Source organism: Notolabrus celidotus, chromosome 10, assembly GCF_009762535.1.
Source record: "Notolabrus celidotus isolate fNotCel1 chromosome 10, fNotCel1.pri, whole genome shotgun sequence".
Classification (NCBI taxonomy): domain Eukaryota; kingdom Metazoa; phylum Chordata; class Actinopteri; order Labriformes; family Labridae; genus Notolabrus; species Notolabrus celidotus.
Genome location: NC_048281.1, coordinates 18836299 through 18864025, shown reverse-complemented (window position 1 = coordinate 18864025; position 27727 = coordinate 18836299). Strand labels below are relative to the sequence as shown.

Sequence of the window (27727 nt, the reverse complement as noted above, 5' to 3'; positions counted from 1 at the left end):
GAGCCAGGCAACCTATGTATCCCGTGCAATATGTTTACTAAGCTAAGCTAACAGCCACCTGGATACAGCTTCAACACATCAGTATAGAAGTATTCTCCCATCTTTCAAACCACAAGAACTTCACCCTATAACCAAAAACTGATTTGCGATCTAAACAAATGAAGGAATAAAATTCATGAATACTTTGTCTGCTTGTCTGCACCAAAACTAACGATGCAGTGAACAAAGTTTTCTACACCCCCTTTAAATTTCAAACAATACTATATATATTCAAAATTAAGACATACAAGACATTTAAATTGCTCGTAAATTGTAAAATACTGATATTTTTATTTTTCAAAAATGCAGCAGAAATGTTTTATGCTTGACACAATCCAGCCATCCGCTGAGTCAATAAACCCATATGAAAAGAAATATTCAATCAAACATCCATTAAATGTTATTTTTATATCATTTTGTAAAAGTTCTTTGCTTGCCATCCACAAATTTTTCAGCTTTCATTTTTCACATATCCTGTAGACAATTAAAATAAAATCTCTCATGAAGAAGTTACTTAGGATGAGAGGAGGTTAAATAGGCCTCACTGTGACAAAGCTGCATGTAGTTGCACAGATAAGGCTGGGGGTAGGGTAGGGGTTGGGAAAGGGGGGGGTTGTTAGGATACAGAAGGGTAAACCAGGGAGGTTAAAATTAAAGGGGTAACGGCCTTTGGTTGTTATGTTGTTTTGTTGGCATAAAGTTTGTCTTTATAGTAACAACCGCATGAACAGAATTTGAGTATTTCTCATTTTTAGTGGCAGCTATTACAACACCACATCTCCATCATGTGAATTGGGTAAAATTGACTTTATGAATGTTGGAAATCCTTCAATGATGACATAGCTGTAACAACCACCCATGTGTCCTTTCTCCCAAGTTAGCTAAAGAAAACAGTACAACTTTCGTCTGAAAGAGGTCAATCATTTTTTACACAAGATGTTTGATGGAGTTTCAATAATTAATTTGTGAAGCTTTAACGGGGTAATTACAAAAAATATTGTTCCATTAAGAGCATATTAGTTCAAAAAGCAATATGTCTGAAGGTGTGTTGGCCAACAAAGCAAAGCATACAAAGCCAAGATGATCACTCCTTCTTGGGCTATAACCCAAAACTCATTAATCAAATTTGGCCCAAAGTAATTGACAAATTCTTGATTGGTAGAGCACCGAATTGAGGGCTTTCGAAAAAAAATTGTTCATTTCTGTGTGTGTGTGGGGGGTGGGTTGTTTGCTTTACAGTCTCCAGGACAGAGAACTTACATTTTCATTATATATATATTATATAAATTTATTTTGACGCCTTTTCAAGGTTTGAAGTTTCATTCAGCATTAGGTAGTTCAAGCTTAAATAATGGAGCCTGTGTACGGTGTGAAACTTAAAGGTCACACAAATACAAAAAGGCAATCTTGACCTTTTTTTTGTAGCACATTGTGACTAAAGAGCGCCTAAATGTTCTCTCTGTGGTGACATTAATTACACTATCTCTTCAAGAGATTTAGGGTAAGGCCTTCAAGAAAAATGTAAGAGACAAGAAGAAAAGGTGAACAGGAACGGTTTAGGGTTAAAGGGTTAAGGGTCATGGTTTTTTGGCTGGTGCTCAATCATCAAACCATTATTGCATTATCTACACAGTACTAGCTCATCATCCCCCATGGTCAAACAAATAGACAGGGTGGTGTGAAAATGTCTTATACTTTAACTACTAAACAAGTATCTAGATGTTTACATAGTTAAGAATTATTGAAATGACTGTGCATAGCAAATATAGCCTTTAAATAAAGGTACTGTGTACATACTACAGTGGGTGAGATAGAAAGACAACCAGCCTTGCTTCAGGACATCTATACAATTATATAGTAAATATCTGAAATGAAAGCAATAATGTGGTTAAATAAGTCATGTTTTAATGCAAGAGCAGGTAAATGCTATAAATCATAATATATCATCTGTATCTTTCCATTCTATTTACAAGAGTTGAACACATAGCTGGTTAGAGTGATTCTTCAGTAAGTCTGATGACACCTCAGAGGCCCTTTCTTCTTCTGAAGCTAATTCCCGACTCTTGGCACACTTTGCTTTCCTGTGTTTGCCATATCACTCAATCTCACTCCGTCTCTCTAGCTCTCACAGCTGATTAATCCCCCCTCAATATAATCCTAATCTCTTTCCCACCATCTGACAAACTTTTTCTTCAGCTTCTGTTGTTTTTTTAATCTCTCTCTCTTCCTGTCTGTTTATTTTTACACCCTCCTCCCACTTTAAATTTGTTATTTTCACCTCAGCTTAGTTTGATCCTTGGCAGATAGGGCCTTTGATCTTTTAATGGAAAAAAATGCTACATTCACATTTCACAGGTTGTTCAAGTTGACATCGGCAGTCTGTGTGTGGTACTTCTTAGCTCAGTTCTGCATCTGCGTCTGCTCTGCTCTGTCCCAGCACTGCTTTAGCTCTGCAGCACAGGTACAGTAGGAGATGTAAACTGATCCATAACTGACCCTTTGCGGCACAGAACTCCTCCTCTTCTTCCTCAGGTGTAGAAAAAGCAGAAGATTTAATATCCAAAGCAGGAATCGAGACACTTGATGGATGTCTCGACTCGTCTTGTTCCAGGTTAAGAGCAAATGATGCATAGAACTGCATCTCCCAGGATCCCGCTTGTCTTCAGTTCCCCCCGACATGCAACACACAGCTGTCTGTCTCTTCATCCTGTTACTGAAAACGTCTCTCTCTCACTCCATCTGTAACAATCCTGCAGGGTAATTAGTAGAGGTATTTAAGTCCTTTGTTTTATGTGTGTGCGTGTGTGAGTGTGTGTATGTACGTGTGTATGTATGTGTGTATGTAAGTGTTTTAATTATGTCTCTGTATCTTGCTGCGGTTATACACGCGTGGTGGAGTGTGTGTGCGTTGAGATGTGTGTGTGTGGCAAGTGTGTATTACTATATGGGCTATGATGTGTGTATCCCTGGTGCGGATGCCCCATCCTCATCCCGACCACTGATCCAGGCGTCATGGGAGTCATGGGCGTCGCTGGGGTAACAGGATGCGACCCAGGGGTCACAGGCAGTGACCCGGGGGTAAGAGAGGTCATGAGGGGAACATCGTCGGGTGAGCGGCGCAAGGTGAGCGTGTAATCAGGCGGGCAGGTTAGGCGCACGGTGTCCAGTGTGCTGTAGATGTCCTGGGTGTCCAAACCGTCCAGAGCGTCCAGTGTGTCTAGGGTGTGATGGTGATGAGCGTTGTTCCTCTCATCTGCTGAGGCAGCGTCACATTCCAGCTGCTTCACCTAAAGGTTGGATGAGTAGATGGGAAGAAAAACGAAGTAGATTTGGACTTGTAAAGTAATTTCTGAGAAGTTATATGAAATAATACAATCACATTACACTATGAATTTCATCTTAAAAGTGCTTTCAGTGGTCAGTAGGCTAGAAAAGTGCTTTACGCAGTAAGAATAGTTCATAAACCATTGACTGGAAAACTGCCAGTATAAACTCTGACAGTGTGTTTGCATCATTGGAATTTGCTATTGAAGCAAACCCAGCTGCAAACATACATTTGAGAGCCTACATTTCACCTAAAGAAAAACCTTCATTACATATAGTCAGGAAAACTATCTGTAATGAACCACTACTTATTCTCCAATGTTGCTTGTGGTAATGACTTTCTTGAAAAAAAATAAAATAAAATTGACTACGACACACTGCCCCCATTTGAACACACGACCTTTTGCAATATTGACAATTACGGTTCCTTTGTTCATTTCAGTGTTGATTTATGAAAAACAACTCATGTATTACATATCTGCTTGCTGCTTCCATAAAGATTCTTTACTATAGGCTACTTATCCTCACCGTCAGGCACTGATGGAGAGTAACAAAGTACATTTACTTGAGTACTTTACTTAAGTATCTTTTTTTGAGTATATGTACTTTACTTGAGTATTATTTTTGGGGGATACTTACTACTTCTACTCCACTACATTCAGAAGACAATTATTGTACTTTTTACTCCAATACATTTCTATCAGTGCTCTAGTTACTCACTACTTTATCTTTAAAGTCAGTTCATGAATTTCCTTCTCTTTTCTGAAATCTGATCCCTAAGACAGTAAAATGTGTTTGTGTAGTTCTGTTTGTATCTGTGGTTTAGTCGTACCTGTATATCGTGCGTCTCCACGGTTTAACGTGGAGCAAACACAGAGCGTTCATTTAGAGGTGGTAATGATGGCTATAATTCTCCACCTGAGCACCCATGGTCATATCTTCAGCTCGTGTTAGAGGTTTTTGAAATGAAGAATGATACGTATCGTTTGAAATGTTCTCCCTGTTTCCCACTCTGCAAAAACATACAAACATTCACTGTCCAACCTGAGAAAGTGTGTTGAGCTACGTAACATTTGTTTCATTCCAGATGAACATTTCAAACTAAGTTGTCTGTGCTTGGAGTAACTTAGTTGCTGTTTTTATTCCATGATATAGTTTTAGAGATTTCAAGTAATGGTTTTTAGATAAGCATATTGTAACAGAATGAACTCCTATGTATTCTTGACTGCACCTATGTATTGTGAAAATATAATGTTTTGAGATTTTTTAAGAAGTACTTTGAATACTTAAGTATTTTTAAAAGCAAGTACTTCAGTACTTTAACTCAAGTAATAATTTGACAGAGCAACTTTCACTTGTATTGGAGTAATATTAGACCTGGGGTATCTATACTTTGACTTAAGTAATGAAACTGTGTACTTAGTCCACCACTGCCGTCAGGTAGAAACCCTGTATCTCTACAATCAGTACTTTCCAGAAGTACAAGTAAACCTAATTTTCATCACATAACAAAACCCAGTATGAGCTTCAACCAAAAGCTTTTTCCAATCAATCCATCCATTATATATTATAAAGCCTCCTACCAAACATAATGGAAGATCAATACCATTGATTAATGGAGAAAAAAAAGAAGAAATATGGAGATACAAGGGTTCTGCCGGACCGCAACATTATTTTATATTCAGCCAAGTGTTCAAAAATGAAGAAAACTTAACAATTCATTTCAAACGATGTGGTTTAGGGGAAAATTCTCTTTAAAACCTGCAATGAATACTGACCAGCAATAAAGTTTGATATGATATGTGACATATGAGGGTTTATTATGGTCAGTTTTGTGTTCTAGACGGCAACTTGAAGTCAAGTCAGTCTTCTAACAAAATGCAGAGTATAAAGCATATTCATCCCTACTAAGTTTTGCTTGTCACTTCAGATCTACCATTGGAGCAGGAAAAGCACATAGCACCACATGAGAAGATGTGACATTTAAAATAAATAAAACACAATTACAAAAGCAGCTGCACTGTTGAGCTACATTACGGTAGTTCAGTTTCCAATTAAGAGGATTTGTCAGCTACAAAAGAGATGTGACATTTAGCACTCACTGTGGGAGATTTCAGAGCAACTAAAAGAGCTCAAAAGAGGCCAAATAGTCAGAGGATGAATTGAAGGCAATTGGAAGCAATTCAGGCAATTGGACACGGCTCGCACTGCACATGCATCACAACACACTTGCAGACACACGCACACACACACACACACACACACACACACACACACACACACACACACACACACACACACACACACACACACACACACATTCTGACTCTGATAATGTCTGCTGATGACAGACTGTGTTTCATAGAAAGGTTCTGGCAGCTTCTACACAGTTCATTCAGAATTGTTACCACATGCTCACTGGTTGGGTGTTTTTAAACATATTAGGATGTTGGCAACTCTCAATAATTATCCTGATAGTTTATCACTGTGGCTTCAGACGCACACACATGCATAATTAAGATACCAAAACACACCTGTAATGACATTAGTCCCTCTCCCTGCAGGTGGGCAGCAACATCCGCAGCTGTAATGTCTCGCCTCGGGGGAGGAAGTGGGCGTGGCCGACGGTGCTCCAGACGCCTTTTGTCCTTCTTGTACAACAGAGCCGCAAAAGCAAGGATGTTAAGAAACAGCAGTGATGCTCCCACAGCAATCGTTACAGAGAGTTCAGTGGAGTAGTCCTCATTCGGTACACGGACCCCCTCTTCCCCTCCACCTTGGCCTAAAGCAGACTCCGGTGGCTGTGGAGTACCTCCTTGCGAACCTGGATGGCGTGTGCTGCTGGGCGGCCAACCTTTAGCTAGACGCTTGGTGTACGAGTAAGGAGTGTCATCCTGCGGAGAGGGACTATGCGTGAAGGAGGACACTGATTGGAGGAGCTCGTTGACATGATGCAGATGAGGGACCAGCTGGAGCCAGAAGGAGATCTTGGTGGCACGGTAGTGGTCTCTGACGCGCGGCTTCAGGCCGATGTGGAGGTACAGCTGCTCTTTGGGGGTGTACTTAGACCAGGCTACTTCTTCAAAACGATTGGGCTTGGTGTGGATGAACTTGGTATCTTGAGGAACAGGCTGGTTTGGGTCACTGTAAAGAGTGAAACACAGCAAGTTATTTATTCACATTGAAGTGGGTTGTGTGTGGTTTTGGTGGTTATGTAAGATTTGAGATTTTTTATAATTTATAGGATGCTAAAAGGAGGGATTAATTATTTGTGTTAGGCAAGGCATTCCTTTTTATCCCCCCAGAACCTGTTGTTCTACAAAGAGCTATAATCATATGAAAAATGAAAGAAAGGGGAAACGAACATAAACATGTATTTTAAAAAGAAAATGTTGAAGTAAATCAAAGCATCTCAGAACATCTTGATACTTCATGGTCTTTTATGTTTCACATACTTGTGAGCACCTAAAACGCTTCAATTGTGCCTAGATCAAACAATAAATAAATACATTTTTAGTTGTTTAGCACCAAATCACATTAAAAGAAGTCTTATCACACCTGTCATTTTTATTATGGCTGTGAGTACAATTATTGCCTGACTGTGTTAAATACTTGATTTTGATTGGTCAAAACTTTATAACATCAGTAATTAATTCCCAACAGCAAACACAACACCTGCAACAATCTCATCACACATGTCATATAAAATCAGTCCACAGAAGGGAGTTCAGGACATTTCGTTGCTGCCTGTTGACTCTGTGACAAGAATGTAGGCAGAGAGAGAGAGAGAGAGAGAGAGAGAGAGAGAGAGAGAGAGAGAGAGAGAGAGAGAGAGATTTTGGAAATAATGATTGTTATATTTGAAGTAATATTTGAAGTAATCTGTGGATCTTTATGGATATAATCTTTTACTTGACTTGGATCATAGAGACCCTTTCAGATGCAGCAGGAGGAGGGGCAACCATGTGACTTTCAACAGGTTTTATCGGTATCGTTAATGTTCACTTCCGCTCATTTTTAAATAGTTTTTCCTAGCAGCCTGTACTGCTTTTGAAAATCTTGAAGCATTGACTTGGACACTGGACTGGTTTCTCCACCATGGAAAACAGCAACATTCCCTTAACCCGTTACTGTGTAGCAGCACCCGTAAGGTGTTTATGCCTGTTACTTTCAATATTGTATTTGGCAACTTAAAGGCTTCACCAACTCCAGGCTGTTGGCTGGCACCAGCATGAGCTGCTCCACTACTCTAAATAGATTTTACAAAAAGCTTTATCTACAGTTGCTGGTTCTCCTTTTGCATTTGGCTCGAAGTTGAAATGTTCCCAAAAGGGGGAAGCTACATGCGGCTCAAGTACCACCACAGTTTCCATTGTTTCTGTCTGAACATGAGGTGGGGTGAAGTGAGGATGTGTGTGGTTGTGATGATGGCCTGCCATACACTGCTGTTGGCTTGTTAATATTGCAGTAAGCCATTTTTACACTGACTGGGATGGTCTTATGTGGGCCAATAATTTGTATTGATAGAAATTTGATGAACTTGACAAATGGAGGATCACAGGGGTGATTTTAGGATCGGATGTTTAGGGGTGCTGAGCCAGGCAAGATAAATTTAATTGTATTTTACATTTTAATGCCATTTCATTCCCACTTTTGTGAAAGGAAAGTATAACACTTTTGGGGAAAGTCTGTGACTAAACCATCAAATTTGATGAAAGTTATTTAAATGCTGAGCCACAGCAAAATAGAAATGGATTGGAATCAGAAAAGAAACATATGGTAACCCTAATCACTGGGGAAAGACATGCATTTTGATACAGCAGCTCCTCAACATACACATAAACAGTATGTATGTTTCTGGAGTAAACCAGCCCCCTGTAGTGAGTACCAAAAATGACAAAAAAAATTGACATTGGAGTAATTTTTGGGACTTTCATTTGAAATGCAATGCACGACATGTAAAACACGGTGGAGCTGCTGTATTTTTGTTGTTATAATATTACGTTTCAACCCAGTACTGTGGCTTTGAAACTTTTCTAGCTTGTTAAAAAGAACATTCAGTAAAAATAAATAAATAATTAAATCTCTCAAATTTTAGGGGTCCTGGGATTCAATTTAGATGTGCTTCAGCAACCCCAAAAATGGGCTAGAAACGCCTATGGAGGATCATACTCATTAACCATCACAGGAGCTTCTTGTCCAGAGGCCACCATTATTTTATCAACAGGAGAGGTGAGCAAGGAAGTGTTTCAGTCCAGACTGACTGTTAGATAGCTAAATATGCACATTTCTACACATCGAATCTTTAAAATGTCATGTAAGTAGCTAATTAAAAAAACAGATCATGGAAGTTTAAGGACAAAAAGACAGTTTTATGAGAACTGCTGCTGTGCTCGTTCGTCAAACACCTCTGATGACAAAAGCTTATTACAGCCCACCGGCACAGACTTTTCCATCACAGTGGAAACATTTGTACAGCAGAGAAAGGTCACAGGGCCTTTCATTCAATCCATTATTTGTTGAGGAACTCAACACTTGCCCTAGCAATATGTTTCCCAAAATGGACCTTGTTCAGTTAGCCTGCCTTGATCCACCCATAACTACTGCGGCTAACAGACTCTTTTTAAATGTCAATCTGATAAAATATCATTAGCCCGAATCATTAGACTAAAATAAGATAATTCCATAGATCAACACTGAGTCTGTTATCTCCTGCTGTAATAAACAAAAAAAAGCATGTCCATTGCACATCCACACTGCTCTCTCTGCCTACAATACTTTGAGCTGCTGAAGCCTTTTCTCAGCTGCCTACCATCCTAGAAAGAGTGAGCTCTCTCTCATGCAGGCCAAGAGTTTCACCAGTGCTGGCACCCATCTTACTAATCAATATCCAGGAAGAAAAGAAAATCCAGTGGCAAAAAATGTTAAGGACAAACAAGTATTATTTTCCTGTAAACATAGCTCAAAGGGGATTTTGTTGCAGATCATTGATTTGTGTCCAGTTTATATGCCTCAGTAAATGCACCCCAACTCCTACAGATTGAACAAGGTGTGGATATTTGCCTCCCTGTTAAACATAAAACTGTCAGGTATCATTGAAGACAAATGTGGGTTGTGTTGTAGTGAAAATCCCCTGAAAGATCACTTCTCTGACACACACGGACATGCATCTATTTGTTGATTTATCCATTTATTTTTGCCGGCAGCAAAAATGACGTAAATGAAAAAGTAGCTTATCTAAACAGACTTGCCAGTTACACGTTATATGCTCACTTGTCAATCAGCACCTTATGAAGTGCATCAAAAAGCAGCTAGCGTAAAGACCTACCGGCACGCAAACAGACACAGAGCAGCTGAGGATTTACTCGCCCACACGGAGGCTTACAAAACATACATCTGGGAGAATCATATCCTCCCCGTTAAATTGAGCTGTCGCAGAGTTCCATCACCATCTGAGGCACACTCAACTGAAATCTTCTTTCAGAAAAAGTTCCCTGCTGATAATCGAAGTGAAATCTTTTCATCCCTTTTGGTGAAGTTCCTCTGCAGACTAGAAACCACTAACATGATGCAATGAGGTTCTTTAATTTAGCTGAGATTTTTATTTTTGAATCATAATTATCATTCACGACAAGATGATCATGTTTCAGTAACGGTCAGTTGGGGATGATGTTAAGTGACCTTTGCTGTGTGAATAGATGATATCAATCATTATAAACGTGATGGAAGTGTTAAATAAATAAACATCAAATGGTATATCATTTTCTAGTCCAGAAGTTACAACAAAGGACAATGTGATTTATTGAAATAGAAAACGTTAAGCTGAGAATGGGCAGCTTTGATTATGTTATAGGGAAAAAAGAAGAGCAGTGGATAATGTCGGGGGCAATTATCATAGACTGCTAATTTTAGCAACAAGGACGCTAATTGCTATAGTGGGGGGGACAACACCTGTGTTTGGGACAGCTGGTCCACAGAGGATTTCCTGTTTGCTTTACCAGCTGTACCCAGCCCTATTGCATAGCAACAGGTAGCTAGCTGGCTAACTAACTTAAATAGCCAGCGTCACATAACCTAACCATCAATCAATTAATCTTTATTTGTATAGCCCCAAATCACAACAAACGTCATCTCAAGACGCTTTTACAAACATAGGAGGTCTAGACCAGGGGTTCCCAAAGTGTGGGTCAGGACCCAATGGGGGGTCGCAAGACACAAATGGGGGGTCATGAGATGTCTTTCATAATGTTCTTTTCTCTTCTGTTCAATGTTCAATTTTTCGTCATCTAAAAATTGTAAATTTTACCCAATATAGTAACAAATATCAACAAAAATAGTAGCTAAATTTGAAATAAAGCCTTGAAAATATAAAATGTAATGAGTTTTCTGCCTTTCTTTGTTGCCAGATGACTCCTAAGTTTAGGGTTGGTAACAGTTAGTTACCAAAAGCATCAGTAGCAGTAGGTTAATTCATAACAGCACATTAAACACAGCCACATGCTCATACAGGTAGGGTCATTTTCTGCAGACCAGCTAAATGTAGTCACATTAAATCATTTTGTGGGACAGTGGGGGTCGCACCTATATGGCACCTATATTTTAGGGTTCACGGGCTGAAAAGTTTGGGAACCCCTGGTCTAGACCACTCTATGTCAAATTATGAACAGAGACCCAACACCAAGACAGGGTAAGACTCAGTCTTACCCCCACCTTAATCCATCATGAGCATTGCACCCCACAATATTTAGCTAGTTACAGCGGCAAGGAAAAATAGGACACATTTGAGCGCTGCATTTTAAGAAGCTTATGAAATGGGACAACCTTTGAAGCGCAACTGGTCTTCAAATGTGCCTTTGGAAGAATGCAGTCCCTGAACTGTGAAACCGCTATTGTGATGCCAAACCTGGAGGCTAATGAGGAAGATTAGGACTGTCTCTACGAACTGCATTCATACTGTAAGTTAGTGTTGTGAGCTGAAAGATAGTGCTGTCATGTGCTGTGTTCCCTTGAGGGCTAATGCTAGCTAAGGTTGGCAGGTAGCTACTAGCTTGCAAGAGTTTTGCTGTGTTAAAGAACACTACAGAAGTCATTATAAAGTATTCAATGCTACAAGTGCTGTAATTGATTTTGCTTGCAGGTGTTTTTTTTTAAATCCACAGATCCTTGGTGGGTAGCTCTGTGATTGTTGTTGAATAGGTTTTGACTGCCTTTAATTTGTTCTTTCTTACTCTATGGAAGTAATTCTGCTTATGTTGTAAATGTAGTAATGTGTTTCAACTGTATACCTAGGATAATTAAATCTTGTTTTTCTGCAGCAACATTATTTTTGAGTTTTTCTCTAAAAATCATTAGTACCTGCTAAAAACAATCAAGCCCCACAATAGCTTCCCCAATCACAATTCCTTGGCGCTGCTTCTGCTGAAAGGCAGTCTTTTTTTACTGCCTCGCTCTAAACATGTGAGAGCAGCGTCCTAATTCTGGATGTTGTGAGATAGTGAGGCTCTGTGGTGATTTAGATCAAGGTCTAGACTACAGATGTCTGTGTAAATCTGAAGAGGTCTCAGCGGAGTGAGCCTCGATTGGATTAATTACGGGTAATTACTCTCTTCGAGCACTGCAAACAGAGGGTCCATCCTCAACAATTACTTTTATCTTGTATATCATGTCACAGTGGACAGATAAAGGGTACTCTTATCAGCGCGCACTGTCGGCTTTTTAAAGTTTTAATGTGGATCCTCTCTACAACAACTGTAGTTTTCTTTGCTCCTGGCACATCATTTCACTTTCAATTAATAAATTGGATCTCTAAAAGCTTTTTGAGCTGCTGGCAGATCATTTTAATTTTGATTTAACATATTGAATAAGCTCTCTATCTCATTGCACCAGTTCTGACCAAATGAGGGTGCAGAAAAGAGAGAAGAGAAGAGAATTCATCATACAGTGACCAATCCTTCATTCTTCTTTTAGGACATTACCTTGGCTTTCTTCAAGGACTTGTTCAAGAGCAAGGCTCTTTATCGTTCCCTGCCAAGGTCCGAAGAAGAACAGCCTTGTCAAGATATTGTCATGACAGAGAACCTGTGTGCACACTTTGCCAAAATCACTCTACAGTGCTTCTTTTATGATCGCTTCAAAAGCACTGTCTTTCTGCCAGACACAAGAGTCTCTTTGAAGAAAATACATAATGAATACATATCTTTTGGCTGTGAGCTCAATATTTTTGTTGCTCTAAAACTCCACTATCCTATTCTTATAAATCAATAAATCTGAGCCGCAGCTGGTTTTAAACTAATTTCTCTAATTAGACCTCTCATTTTGGGAGAACATTTTTTTCTCTGCTACTGAGATGTCACTTTAATCAATAGAAAATCTTGACAGAGAGAGATATATATTTAGGATGAACTGTACTGAACTCCAGCAGGCTTTCCCTTTAAATTCAGGCATTTGCATTTATTTACCATAAAGAAAATGTAAAGCAGCTTTATGAACATCTTATTATATATCATATGATTATTATTAATTATCATTATTTTGACTGATTCTGCTGAATATCCGAACCTGTTACGTTTTCTTCTCTTTTATTTTGAGCTGCTTTTTTTCAACATGCTTCATTTAAATATCCTCAATCCAGTATATTTAACATGCAGAAAATATGATTATTAAATAGTTGAAAGTGCAAAGGTATGATCCATTTTGTCTTTTGTGGCATTTTAGCACCATACACTTGAGTCTTGGTTGCCCTATTCCGAGCTTGCATCAGTTGCAAGCTGTCCACCAAAAGAATAACAACACACCATGTTGCTAAAAATGTTTCTGTGTCAAAGAAGAACTATTGAAACTGACAGCTGTGCCACTTTTTAAATGTGATTAAATGTCCTGAGTATCATTTATCAACAGCAGTTCCCTCCTGGGGGTGAGGGATTAGATATTAATAGCAGAAATTAGAAATTGATATCCGTGTCTAAAAGGTAGAAATAACAGAGCCAAACACGCTGAAGCTGTGCCTTTGTGTTGTCTTCTTTTCTTGATTTTTCTTTACATAGTGTAGTCAGGAAAAAGGAAAAACCTCTTCCTAGTGGGTTACACCAGCTGAAATCAATACCTAGCATGGGTACAGATTTTAATAGCTCACCCAGTCTTGGCAAAGTTGGTCCAGTAAGTCATGACGACAGCGCTCAGCATCACGTCGTTCTTGGAGAAATTACAGTTGAACAGATCAGTGGGTCCCACCATGGGCACGCCAAACACGTAGGGCACCTACACACGCACATGGACAGAAGCCACACACAGACAGACAAACTTTAGGATAGCTTACTGTCAGAGCAAACAGATTACATTCATTCTCCTGACAGTAACCGGAACCATAACTGAATTATGTCAAACTCTAACCTCATCCCAGCAAAGACAGAAATCACCTCATGTGTCACTGCAGTGAACCTAAACTCGGGTCACTAAATTCATCTTCATTCTGACAGCTCAACCCCCAATAACCTGGACTGAAATCCACCCCCATAAACAGCAGCTACAAATGCATGCACACACACTCTCACATAAACCAAGCTGAACACAGAGCAGGAAGGTCTTTGCCTTTCCCCAAAATGAAAGTAAGACAAAATGATTCAGCTTACTGAGCAATTTGAAGAAATTGATATGAAGCAGTTCTACAAGGGTAATCCACACCCAGAGCTCCTGATTCATTAGATAAATATTTTGAAATCTTTGAGTTATCAGTTACCTTCATTTCTACCTCAGTCTTTACAGTTCAAAACAAGAAAAAATGATTCACTATATTTCACTCCTTATTAAATACGTTGTCTTCTGCAACAATTATCAAACATACATTTGACTATGTGTGTAAAACAGTATATCATGTCAGCATCTTACCTCGTCACCATGAGCGGAGTCAGCCCAGGGCGGTGTGGCGTCGCTCTGGCAGTGGTGGTAAAAGGAGTAGAAGTAGGTGGGGGATCCATACTGAGCATGGAGGTCAGCGGTGGCAATGGCTGGGGCCACCCATTGGTGGTCTGTGAATAACGCTACCAGGGTCTTTCGCCGCGTTTCAGCATTGTCTCGGTCAGCCCAGTCCGTGTACATAAACCTTTAAGGAAAACATTATGAATACGCGGGCCGGTTAAGAGCCTGTTTATCAGACAATGAGAACATTTTCATTGCTATTAGAGTAAGTAAAAACACATTTTGAATTAAGGAATCATTTCAACACAGTCCATGAGGATTCAATTTAGGACATAAGCTTGTTAGTGTCTTGTTGGTACTTGGTTGAAAAGACTGATACCACTCTCATATCTATAAACTGAAACTCCCAGCAGCAAAGGCAGGATACAACAACCACATGCAAAAGATAGCAGAAGCAACAAATTTGTATTCACTGTCGACCTTTGTCTGAGTTGTGCATTTGGGTCCAGTTCTAGTTACAAACCATAACAAAATTATGCTTTTTCAGGGTGTGTTTTGCCATGACTATTTCTTGGCGAGTCTCTGCTGCTGCTCATCGCGATGACAAGAATTGAGCATGTCACAGCCCAAGGCCAAGAAATAGTCCAGCACATAATCCCCCTATGCAACCACAACAGGTCAATTTCACACTTTAATTTTGCTACTAAAAACAAGGTATAATGTCGAAATAAGCTTTAGAAGTGCTGGGAGGCTGGTTTTGTTTTAAACATCAGCTATTACTGCTAGGCTAAATTAAGCAAATTGGCTCCTGGCTGAGGCTTCTTATTTAACAGACATGAGAGTGGTTCATGTATTTTCAAGTTAATTCAGAATTTCTGGATTAGGGAGGAAATTTTGGTGTTGGAAGTTTAATGGGTCTGTTTTTAGTCTGTGCAGTAGCAGTAATCCAATCCAATAATCCAGGCTTTGGCTGTAGACTTTTGTTTCAGAGTATGATCAGTTTGAAGAGGAAAAAAAGGATCAACTCAAAATCTTGAAACACATCAACTGAATTACATGACAACTTAATCTTTCATAACATCGGCACATAAGGGCAGATATGAATTTGTGTTTCAAGTTGCAAGTCAGACTTTAAACAATGAACCAGCCAACTAAAGAGGAAGTCCTCTAGTCCCAGTATCCAATACTTGTTATCCTATAAAACAGCAGCTATTGGCCATTGCCCAAAGAGGTGAAATCATCATGAAACATCAGATTCAGAGATGGATCATTCTCAGACTCACTCACCTTATGCTCTCTCTCAGTGTGTCTCGGCCCTCAGGGTATCCATACAAGCTATCCACAAAGTCTGACACAGCAAAGTCAAAGTCCTCAGCCGTGACACCATCCTCTGAGTCCACGATGCCCTCCACAAACTTCACGCCCTCGCCCTGATTAACCCCCAGCATCACGTCATAATTCAGAAACTCTCCCTGCTCCATCAGAATCTGGGGGTCATCTGGTATGACATCTCCATCAATCACCGGGGCGAAAGCCGTGTGATATTTGGCCGGTGTTACGTTCTGCTCGACGAGCTCCCGGTAACTCCGGCCCTGGAGGCAGGCAACAAGTTGGGTGCTGTCGTCAATGCCGCAACCCACCCTCTCGCCGAGCTGCCGGGCGTACTTGCTGGGCTGGTAGTTGACAGCCCAACTTGCTAAAGCGCTGCCGCTTTGGATGATGGCTCTGTGGAACAGGTCTGAGACACACATAAAAACCACAAGAATTCAAATAAGGCTGTATGATAAACACTCCAAGGCACCAAGATGTATACATACATTTATGGATGTTCATGCACCCACACACTGACGAATGAATGCATAACCATGTGACTGCACACTTAGAGGGGACCAAAAAACATGTGCAAACATAAACAGATGCAGAGCTTTTCAACAGAAGCAAAACATCAACTCCCTGACATGCATTATTCAACAGGAAGCTGGGTCATGGTGAGAGCACAGGGCGCAAGTAGGTATGGGTTCAAAGTTTTTAATAATGTAGCTCATAGCTATGTGAGTCAGAGTCAGGCTGTATTATTCAGATGATTCAAAGGTTTATTCAGGGAATTTTTATCATAAATAAAGGCTGTAGCTATCGGTCCACTGGATACTTTAAAAGTTTCATGACCCTAAATAACGCAACACCCACCTATACCAGCCCCCAAAGGTGCCCTCCTGCTTACCTGCCTATACTAACTGAATATACACACTTTGTGAAATTATAATGTGCCAAAAATGTAAATGGTTAATAGTCTTGTACTTATATAGTGCTTTTTCTAGTCTGTCTGACCACTCAAAGTGCTTTTACACTGCTTGTCACATTCACCCATTCATACCTATTCACTCACTGATGGTAGAGGCTGCTAACGTAAGGAACCATCAGTATTAGCTGATCTCTCATTTGTACACATTCACACACCGCTGAACAACAGCGGGAGCAATTTGGGGTACAGTGTCTTGCTCAAGGACACTTCGACATGTGACTGCCGGAGCTGGGATCGAACCACCAACCTTCCGATTGATAGAAGACCAACTCTACCCACTGAGCCACAGCCGCCCTGTAAATGTAATTATTTCTCAAAGCCTCTGCTTATAGCCTCGTCTTATCTTACTTTCATGACAAATCTAGGCATATCATTACACCTAGCCAAGAAAGTCATTTTCCACCTTTGTATGAGCTTAAGAGGTTCTAGTAGGAATGCAATGATGTAAATCAGCATGAATCAAAAATTTGACATTTCTTAACAGTTGCAGAATCTGCTTGCCATGGACATGATCTTTAGGGTCCTGTTTGGTTTTTGTTTATCATTAACACAGAGTTGACAAATCCAACTGAGAGTTGGCTGTCTTCTGTGAAATGGCCAGTATGAAGACATAAAGAGGCTGAACACAAAACAGTCATGAGACCGATGGGCCTTGTATCTAAATATATACCAGGCTACAATCTCAGGTAACGACAACTGAAGCCGATGTGGAAGGCTGGCATGTACGCATACATTTGCATAATCAGGGGCCTGTGAGTTAACTGACAGGTGAGTGCTTAAAGCCTGCCTTAGCTCCCCCACTTTGCATGTGGTTAGTTTGATTTGTGAAAGTATAATTAGGTCAGCCTATCCCATATGGCAATAATACCTCTTCAGGAATGAATGGGTGCTGTCACTAACACTGCATCCATGTTTTATCCAGTCTCTGATTTATACTGGTAAATGTAAAGGAAACAAATATCTTGAAAAGCTTCATAACTAAAAAAAATCTCAGCTGTAAAAGAGAACAAAGGTGCCAAGCTGCCTTCCTGCCTGTACTCACACCCCATTTCAAAGCACAAAATTCTTTATGTTACATAATTTAGACCGAACAAAAACCACCAAGGTGAGCAGAGTTTTGTCCGTGATTCTTCCTTACCCTCTGAGTAATGAGACAAAGTGAGCAGGCTGACGCAGGACGCTCCGGCCCCAGACCCAAACACCGTGACCCTGTTTGGGTCTCCTCCGAAGGCTGCGATGTTCTCCTTCACCCAGCGCAGAGCCTGAATCTGATCCAGCAGGCCGTAGTTCCCTTTCGCTGCCTGATCGCCTGTACTAAGAAATCCTACAGAGAGAAAGATGGAGGGAGAGAGAGGTTATAACATACCGCAGAATGTGGAATACTTCGGTATAAAGACTTGATCAGAGCTTGATTGCTTTGTTGAGAGGTGAGCAAACAATCAAAAAGACTTTTAGCAAACAAAACCTCTTCATTTTACATCACAGGGAGGTGGCTGCCTCATTCCCCAACATGATATCTACTCTGTTAAACCAATTATGCATGAGTGGATGAGAAAATTAATGGAAAGCCTTCCTTTAAACCCAGAAAAATGGGATCAAATCAACAAACTATGTCTATATTCATGTAGGTTGGTGGTACAGTAAAAGAACATACATACACACACACACACACACACACACTCAAGTGCAGGTATAAAGGCAGCTTTCCCTTATTCCATTTTCTGCTGACATAGTAAAGTAAACACAAAGGATCCTAATGGCTCACTCCACCACTGTATATCTCATTACTGCAGACGCTAATTTCTCTGAAACTCGTGCTGGCCCCAAGCACATAAGAGTATAATGAGCAACAAAAGAAAGGCTGTGAAAATAATACATTTCATCACTTATGTGCAATTTACCAGAAATTTCTCTCATGCAAAAAGGACATATTAAGAATGTTTCATTAATTCGATGGTTATTATAGTATAACGATGCCTCCATAAATCCTGTATGGTGAGCTTTTTTAGGGAAGATTTCTTCATAAAGCTTCAATTTATCTTTTTTATTTCATTTATTTAAAAACGCCACAGTTTGCTTAAAGTCAAATCAGCCACAAATGTGCAAAGTTGCACGTTGCTTCGCCATTATGGACTCACCTCATGCATCCAATTTAAGATGACAATGATGGTGAGGAGGAGGAAGATGAAGGGGATGACACAGATACTCATAGTGATGGATCAATGGCACTGGATGATGATGATGATGATGATGATGGTGGGGGTGATGATCACGGTGGAGTTGGTGTTAACACAGAGGATGGAAATGACAAAGAGAAACATGTTGAATTGGTTTTGTGTATCTTCATATCTTCATTATACCTAGCAACTTCAACTTCAAGATTATTCAAGATATTACCCTCCAAGCAGATGCATTTTAATGCCACCTTGTACATTTAATAACAAAAGTAACAACTAAGTGCTGCTAGAATGCAGAAAAGACTGCATAGGTGCTGATAAACTCAAATCAGTGTTTTTTGTTGCAATCTTTTGAAAAGACTTCAAATCTACCTCCCTGCAGTTCAAAAATACTTTTTGTCTAATTAAAGCAGGACCTTGCAGTGGCCTTCCCTCTGGAAGAGAAACATCTTTTACAGTATTAACAGGCTTTGTGTGTACACATGTTTGACAAAATGTGCTAAAACTGCAGGAAGATAAGAAAACAACCAGGCTGAATAATTCAAAGTGGAGTCGCAGCCAAAGGTTGGAAAAATGCTTCATTTACCCAGATCTCTTGATAATAATTCTACTTTCATGATAAATCAACACATATTTGATAAAATGTAATTCAATCTTCACAAAATAACTTTCTGCAACATAACCCCATAAAATAGAGCAAATTAAAGTGATGTTAGAACACTGATCAAATCATTTCTCAAACTGAAAATAAGACAAGACAAATAACAAAAAATGTATAAGACTGATGTACAAATGTCATGCATAAGTTTACATTACTAATGCATGATTCAAAATGACTGAATGAATGATTAAAGGCTGGATGTATCGTCAATTCACAATGTATGAAGTCAAAAGGTAAGAACATAAGAAATAGCACTTCAAAATTAACATCAACATGTTTATGGCAATGTGATCAAGGTCCAAAGTTAGCGAGGTTTTTTTTTTGATAGCGTCCTTTTTGTCCCTTTAGGCACTCTATATGTAGTTAAACTGCTCTGGTGGCTTCCTACTTCTGGCTTCCACCATGACAGAATGGTGGAACGACTCTGCTGCACTTTTCAAGGGCGCATTTCACTTTAAAATCTCCCAGACAGCTCAATCAACAAGTCAAAAGTGATGTGCACTTTGTGTCAAACAGAATTAAAATATCACCCAGGTATTTCATGTTTGAAAGCCTACCTACGAGCTAAGCATACAGGTGCAGCAGGCAACTTGTATGCATCACAAAAGCCAGCAGAGCACAATTTTTGAGCGTGAAAATCGCCACATACCTGAAACTCATATTTCAATTCAATATGCAATATTCATTCCAGTGCATTATAAGCTAGGCATTGAATCTGAAGGGAACATATTGGTGTGACAGTAGTGTGGCCGTTTCTGAACTTCTTTGTTTATTGTTAAATTGTGCTTCACTATGCTTCTTTGTTTATGAGTGTGGTGGATGTATAGATTGCAGCCTTATGTTGTACCGAGGTCCAAGACATATTTCCCTCAGGGGACAATAAAGTTTATCGCTTTTCAGGTGAGAGATTTCCTTCTTTTAGATCAATTTTTGATGCAAGCATTTGTACAAGGATGACAAACTCATTCCTTGTTTTTCTTTCATTAACCTCACATTCCATCGTTTTCAGCAAAGTTAATTTAGTTTTGGTGTGCTCTTCTTTGTTGTGCATTTTATCAAAATGTGCTGCAAATTTTGTTCATGCACTCCTGCATATTTTTCAATGTGTAACAGTATTATCCTTTATAAGAAAAATCAATCACTGTATTTCATAGAGTAAGCACTTTGCTTCCTACCTCTCAGTCATGGCTACAGACCACACTGGTGGAGCAGTGCAGCATTTATTTTAATAATACATCTCAAAGTCAAGATCATAAAGTACATCTCACTGCAATCGTTTCATCCCAAAATAAAGACACAGATAAGAATTCCTTTACACTGACAAATTATGGACCTTTGTTTTAGATGCAAAAAAAGTGACGATTTAAAAATATGCAATTAGATATGTGAATGATTGTGTTTCACTATTCAGTAGTTAAACAGGATTCAAATGAATTACTGGACAGGCTGAGGAGTAGCCCTGGAGAACAGGTACCGGTGTGTTTTCAGAGAGGCTGAGCATAAAACTGGGTCTGAAATTACAAACATCTGAACACCTTTGTTTTATACAAAGAGAACCTGAGTTCAGATGCCATTTATGGCTGCATTTTCTTCGTTTTGATACAAAAACTTAAGGTTTTGGATGAGCTCCTGACTTTTGCAGGTTCACTTATTGATGTAGCACATTTCAGCTGTTTTGGGGAAATGCATCTTTATTGCTAACATCTTTCTAATGTTTGAGAAATGTACCAAAGCCTTTGAGAATAAACAGTAAATCCTGCTTTGAGTCATCATGAGTCACATATCGGGTAAGCATTACTTATGTATATTATTTGAACTCTTATGTAAAGTATTACCATTAATTATGGAAACTATATGCGCATTTTATTACCCTGCTGGCACATTTTTAAATCATTTTACATAATATTGGGAAACTCCTAATAGAATTCAATGTATGATTCAAGCCACTAGTGACATTGTTGCATCAGACTTAGCAATCAATATGTAATCATAAACACAGTACTCTGCACTTGTGCCCTCACTGTTTTACTGTAAATGACGCCTTTAAAGTATCTTTTTAACCCTCCTGTCCCAGCTCAATTTTGGTACTGTTTATAATTACAGCCACACAAATCTTCAATGCATTGACCCTGAGATTTTTTTATTTAATCCGCCTGTGAGCTTTGAATGACGGTCTAAAATTAGAAAAACCTCTGGGAATCAGATTCTCCCCGTTCAGAGAGCAATGAGTCAGAGAGTCATGGAGGTAAAAAGGATCAGATTTGAGTCAGTGCTAGTAGTGGAAAAAATTGGCTTCAGGGGGTTTATTTCCACTAGGGACACCCATACTGAACATGTTCTCACTCTACAAAAAAAAAAAGCAAAAAGGCACTCTGAGTAAAAACATAAACAGTTTACTGCATTTTATAGCTGTTTGAAATGTTAAAGCAGATGGTGAATGTGAAGGAACAAGGATATGTAAATGTAAACTGAAATAAAAGCATTTCTATTCAAAGCTTTTTTTTTTAACATGAATAGACTCAAAAAGAAGTTCTTTTGAAATTTCTTCAGATAATTACTGAGGCGCTGACTCACAAAAAAGTGATGAATGGTGAATAAGGCTAACAAACAAGCAAGTATATACTCCAAGTTTTGACACAGCAGATGTGGCCTACAGAGTGCTACAAATCTCCTCCTTGTGAAATGTCTGACAACAAGCTGTGCTAAAATGTTATTTCAATCTGAGAATTAGATGTTGGTATGTTCTTGTGTGATGATTCATTGTTGTTTTGCATTACATGATAAAATGTCAAGTGTGTGAAATATTCAAAAGCAGATTTTTTATAACTTGCTTAGGCTCATGATGGTTGAACTCTAAATATGAAGGTTGCAACCACAGTTTTGTTAAAATGCATAACAGCAAGGACATGTTTCATTCTTCATTACCATGCAAATGTTTGAGCTAATTGAAGCAAATGACTGAGCACACTTGTCTAAAATATGACAGTTAATGGTCCTAAAAGTCTCTGTGATGAAAAAATATTGCGTTTCTTCTCGGTTGAAAAGTTCTGCTTGCCAAAATGTTACAATTTTTCATTGTTTAGGCTACCACATGCAGAAAATGTAATTCATTTTCAAAGTTGCCAAGAGCGAAGATCTGCATGGATATGGAGTCTGTCAGAATCTGCTAAATGGTTAACTCCAAGCAGTGTAACTTTATTTTGTAACTTCATAGCACTAATTTGTCAGCTTACATTTTCTAACTTCAGCAGTTTATTTGATCTTGATAGACTACATTTTAACACAACAGTCTAGACTGGCTTTGTGCTTCGTAAAGTGTGATGAAATAACTTGTGTAGTAATTTGGCATTAAAATTGACTTTACTCTTGTTTTACAAATTGGAACGTGAAACCCGCGCCTCTTTACATCAGCATCTGAAGAGTGTTATCTTTGATTCACAGAAGCCTTCAGTGAGCTTCAGACAAACAACAGTCTGGTACATTCGGCATGCAGTGACAGAAAAAACATTAATGACACGACTGTGAAGAAATTAAAAGATGAAATACACGCTCACGTTGTCATCCTGACAAGATGTCTAAACCTTTTTTGGCAGCAGGGTTTTACCCAGGCTCAGAACAGCATGTCCTATTGGTTCATGATGACTTACTCATTCATACTACAGTTACATTTTAGAGAATGAATTAAAGATTCTGGCTAATTGAAAGTCCACTGAGGTAACATATATTGTCTCATTACATGTATAAGCTGCTTTTAGTAATACATCTGCAGTGATGAGAACATTCCTCAAAAGATTTCTGAGAAGAGTGACAAAGCAATTGAGGAAAAACTATGAGAGGCACATAATAAATCCACAGCCAAGATGAGGAAACTTCAGCTTGGCACAACCATATCGCTTATAGTTTGGGAAATAATTTCATATGTAAAACTTGCACATTTGCAAAACATAAAAGACTGGACTGAGATCTGCGCTCCTTGCTTACTTTCTGACTGCTCTTAGTTACAAGTGTTTGGATGTCTTAAATAAAGAGCTATGCATACCTAACAGGCATCGACCCAAGAGGTATCAAACACATGCATGCAGGATGAAAAATGATATTTGATGAAATATAGGCAGATACTTTAATGGGTAAAGGACACAGGGGTTTAGTTAAAATGCAGCTACACCGATAATAAAAGCCACATACACTCATATTATTACCATAAAGCACTTCCATGTGCAGCAAATGAGATATAGATATAGGAGATATATTATTTTACCCAGCACTCCGAGGCGATAGTTGAGCGTTATGACAATGACGTTGCCGTAGCTTGCCAGCACGCTGCCATCCATCATGTTTCCTGTGCCTTCTGTGTACGAGCCCCCATGGACGTAGACCATCACTGGCCGCTGCCCCCCCTCCTCATGGATGTCTGCAGAAAGGGAGGAAAAAAGAGTGATTAGATAGATAGATAGATAGATAGATAGATAGATAGATAGATAGATAGATAGATAGATATATAGATAGATAGATAGATAGATAGATAGATAGATAGATAGATAGATAGATAGATAGATAGATAGATAGATAGATAATGCATTTGTTGCCATAACTATGCAAAATTATACCATCAATTTTAATTTAGTCTGATTATACTTGAAGGCATAATTTGAGGCCAGTTCTATGCATATTTCTAATATCACTTTATTATTCACTATTACTTCATTTCACCCACCTTCCTTTTGACCCTGTATTCTTGTTGGAAAGGGTCCACAACAATCATATGTGTGCTGTGTGTGTGTTAGACGGATGGTTCTTTGGGTGTGTGCGTATCACAGCCTTTAATCTCTCTTCAAGTTTGTTAGTACTAAAGCAGAAACAATTTTCTGCGGCCTTGCTCACATTGTCTTTGTCTAATGCTGCCTTCATTTCACAGCAGGTGGATATAAATTGGGGCATAGGAGTGTGCATGCTTGCCATTTTGTGTGCATGTGTGAATATGTGAGTAAACGGCCACATGCATGTGCATGAACCAATATGTATGCATGAGCGAGCGTTTGTCCTTCCCACTTTCCTCCACAAGTAAAGGAGTTACCCCCTCGGCGACTGACGCAGGTGTCTGCATATTAAGTTTTGTTTTGACCATGGGCGTGCAAAAGAAGGGGGGGTTGAGGTTGTTGGTCCGGGGGGTCCACCTTTGAAACCAAACTCTGTTTATTTATTAAACAAGCGTATGTGTGTGTGACCTGACAGGATGCATCTGTGTTTTAATTAAATTTGACAGCCAAATTGCCCTCAAAATCACATTGCAGTCAGCCGAAATACCACTTTGCTACCACTCTGATTTGACTTCACGCAATAAGGAACATGCAACTCTAATTCTCACCCTGCATGCACATTTATGCACCTCAGGGAGTGTGCAGACTCACTCACCTTCCTCAGTGGGCACGTAGATATTGAGGTAGAGACAATCCTCGCTCTGGTGAGTGAGGTACGTGGCCGCTATATCCAGGTTCGCTGTGAGCCAGGAGGGCATCATATCTCCCAGCATGCTCCTCTCATCCAGTGACTGTGGGCACACTGGAGCAAACTGCGTCACGTTTCGTATTCCTGGCCAGGGTAGAGGAGGCTCTGGCGGCTGGAAGCGCCGGTCTCCCGTGGGAGGCCTTGCGTAAGGTACTCCCAGGTACTGAATAACAGGCCCCAGGAGGTCCGAGGGCAGTGGGGTCAACATGCCTCGGATGCGGCCCTGTGCTGTAGAGATGACAGGCACGGTCTGCTGTGCCCAGGAGGGGATGGGAAGGAGGGAAAAGGAGAGGCAGAGGGAGAGGAGAAGGGATGGAAACCCCAGAGAGGGAGTTCTCCTGGTCCTCAGCTTGGACATAATGGTGCGTCCAGGGGTGGCTGGGAGATTAGGAATGCGAGGAGAGGAAAAGGGGAGTGGGGAAGGGTGAGGGTTACGGCTGTGTTGACCCTTCAGAGGTATCCAACAGTCACACACAGCTGCTGCTCAGTTTGGCCCATAGCACACACAAACAACACACAACCCTAGCTTTTCCAAAAACAACCTTTTCCCTCTTGTGTATGTTTGTGTTTGTGCGAGTGTGTGCGTGTTTGGTCCTGCGTGTGAGTCAGTGGTTCTGTGCCTCTGAGTGTGTGGTGACTCAGTCAGCGAGTCCCTTGAATGTGTGTCTGTGTGTGTATATGCATGTGTGGAAGTGTTTAAAGCCAGTGTGTATGTCCTGTACTGGCGATTTGAGCACGTGTGCGTGTATGTGTATGTGTGTGTGAGTGTAGTGTGTGTGTGTTAGTCTCTCGTTATGTAAACAGTAGCATCACTGTTCCTCTGTCACTCTCTCCTTCCGGTCACCCCCATAACAAGCCCAAAGTGCCTCCTGGAAAAGAGAAAAAAGAGCGGCAGAAAGGAAGAGATGGAAAGAGAAGCAGAGGGAAAGGATTTAATTAGTCTTCATTAGAATAATCGCAGTGTAAGATAAATAAAATGTCACACACACAGTTACACATCACATCAGGAGAATAGGCTGTGCCACCTCGCTGCTGTTCACGTTAAAAATAGATATGAGAGCGATAGATAGGGCAAACGAGATGTTGTCCGCTCAGCTTAACTCTGTGTCAGACTGTCAGGGCTGCTGTGTCAGACACACACAAATGGCTTGTGCGTGTGTGTGCGTGTGTGAGTGTGTGTACCCAGTACGAGCTGCAGACATATGTCACATCCTCACTACACACTGTTTCACAGATCACAGAACCTGGTGAGGATGGGTGGGTGGATGGGTGGGTGGGGGTGGGGGTGTTTGAGAGTCATGTCACATGCTTAATTAAACCCTGGATACACCGTGAGGCTGCTGACCTGCATGTAGCATAAGGTGGAGAGCCTGTGACACACACACACAAACACACACAAACACACAAAAAACACACACTTTATTCTTTATTATCATAAACTCATTTAGCCTTCATTTTCTTTGATAAAATACACACGCGCACACACACGCGCACAGAGACTTTAAAATGACTTTCTTGATTTCTCTACATGCTCACACACACTCTGAATCGCTCTCTCCTCCACACACACACACACACACACACACACACACACACACACACACACACACACAGCTGCTCCCCAGCCGACACCGCTATCTTTCTCTAAGGGCCTTAGGGCAGAATATTAACACATACACACACGCGCGCGCAAAGAGAGCAACATTAATTTCCGTGTTTGCACGCGCACACATCCAACAACACACATCTAGCCCACAGTGAGATATTATTAAAAGTGTAAAATTGATCAGTACTATCGCTCCTCCCATGTTAGACTGTAGTGGTGTTCGCTGTCCAAGGTGCTAGTTAACATTCCAGTGGTGATCACACACACGCTGATGAATAACGCTCCATTTATCAAGGCAAACCCGCCTGCCAGCCCTCCCCTTTTGTGTTTTCATATAGAAAGAACAAGATAAAAGCTGCTCTGTGTGCTTATTAAAAGACAAAAAGAAAGAAAACAAAAAATTAAACAGCAAGTGTGGGGGAAAAAACGCTTGCTTGTGAGTTAGAATACCCAGTCTGAAGCTGACTACGGCAAAAAAAAAAAAAAAAAAAAAAAACACACACACACACACACACATACACACACTCAAATGCAAAGCCCCAACCTGCAACCCCGCTGCAGTGGAAAAAAAAATCTTCAAATGACAAATTGCTGGATGTGTGTTCTTTAGCCTACCGTACCCAGCCAGGACGAAAGGTATGAAATCCCGCGGACCATGTTCTCGTTCCCGTTCCACCGCAATATTCGCCTCGTGTTTTCGCTGCTGCAGCTTATCCGACGTGCCCGGGATGGGATATTGGGAGATATTCCTCTCCTGCTGCTGCTGCTGCTGCTGCTGCCTCTGCTGCTGCTGCTGCTGCTGCTCCGGCTGCTGGTGGCGTTGGTACGTCTCCTGGGTGAGAATAACCCAAAAAAAGAAACAAGAGAAAAACAAACAAAGCCTCAAGCCTTCAGTCTGAGAAAAGGTGGAAGTGTAAAGGAGAGAGAAAAAATGACGTTTTAGATGAAGTAGAAATGTGTTCCTCCAAGGAATGCAAGGCCCAGGACGTTCAAATAATCAATCTCCCTCTCTCCCTCTCTTCCTTTCTTTCTCCTCCCTCCCCCATCTCTCTCTCTCTCACTCTCTCGCAGCCTCTCTCTCCCTCTCTCTCTCCCTTTCCCTGTGTCTCTTTCTCTCCCTAGATTCGATTGGACAGTGTGGCAGGCAGCAGCTACTGATCCAATGATACGCACCTAGCTCCTGAGAGGAAGTGCAGACT

At 40.3% G+C, this 27727-nt stretch overlaps 1 protein-coding gene across 4 annotated transcripts; it reads right to left on the bottom strand.

Moving 5' to 3' along the window:
• Positions 1-293: 293 nt before the first annotated feature.
• On the bottom strand, positions 294-27727 carry LOC117819754 (neuroligin-4, X-linked-like). 4 transcript variants are annotated; one of them, XM_034693204.1, is made up of 10 exons: positions 27144-27432; positions 26268-26292; positions 24830-25791; positions 23676-23828; positions 17718-17903; positions 15565-16015; positions 14248-14461; positions 13496-13620; positions 5898-6507; positions 294-3326 (listed from the first exon to the last, which is right to left on the bottom strand). In XM_034693204.1, the coding sequence occupies exons 3-10, from the start codon at positions 25278-25280 to the stop codon at positions 2919-2921; spliced, it is 2598 nt and encodes an 865-aa protein (XP_034549095.1). In that variant the 5' UTR covers positions 25281-25791; positions 26268-26292; positions 27144-27432; the 3' UTR covers positions 294-2918. The 4 variants fall into 4 exon arrangements, with proteins under 4 accessions (XP_034549095.1, XP_034549093.1, XP_034549094.1 ...); XM_034693202.1 differs by lacking the exon at positions 26268-26292 and having other exon boundaries at positions 27149-27727; XM_034693203.1 differs by lacking the exon at positions 26268-26292 and having other exon boundaries at positions 27144-27530.

What these genes read in the sequence shown, in the direction of transcription:
- LOC117819754 (XM_034693202.1), bottom strand. Translation starts at nt 25,280, where the DNA reads ATGTCCAAGCTGAGGACCAGGAGAACTCCCTCTCTGGGGTTTCCATCC. An exon ending in CTACGTGCCCACTGAGGAAG is followed by an intron (nt 23,829 to 24,829) that starts GTGAGTGAGTCT and finishes CCCTTTCTGCAG; the next exon opens with ACATCCATGAGGAGGGGGGG. An exon ending in CTATCGCCTCGGAGTGCTGG is followed by an intron (nt 17,904 to 23,675) that starts GTAAAATAATAT and finishes TTCTCTCTGTAG; the next exon opens with GATTTCTTAGTACAGGCGAT.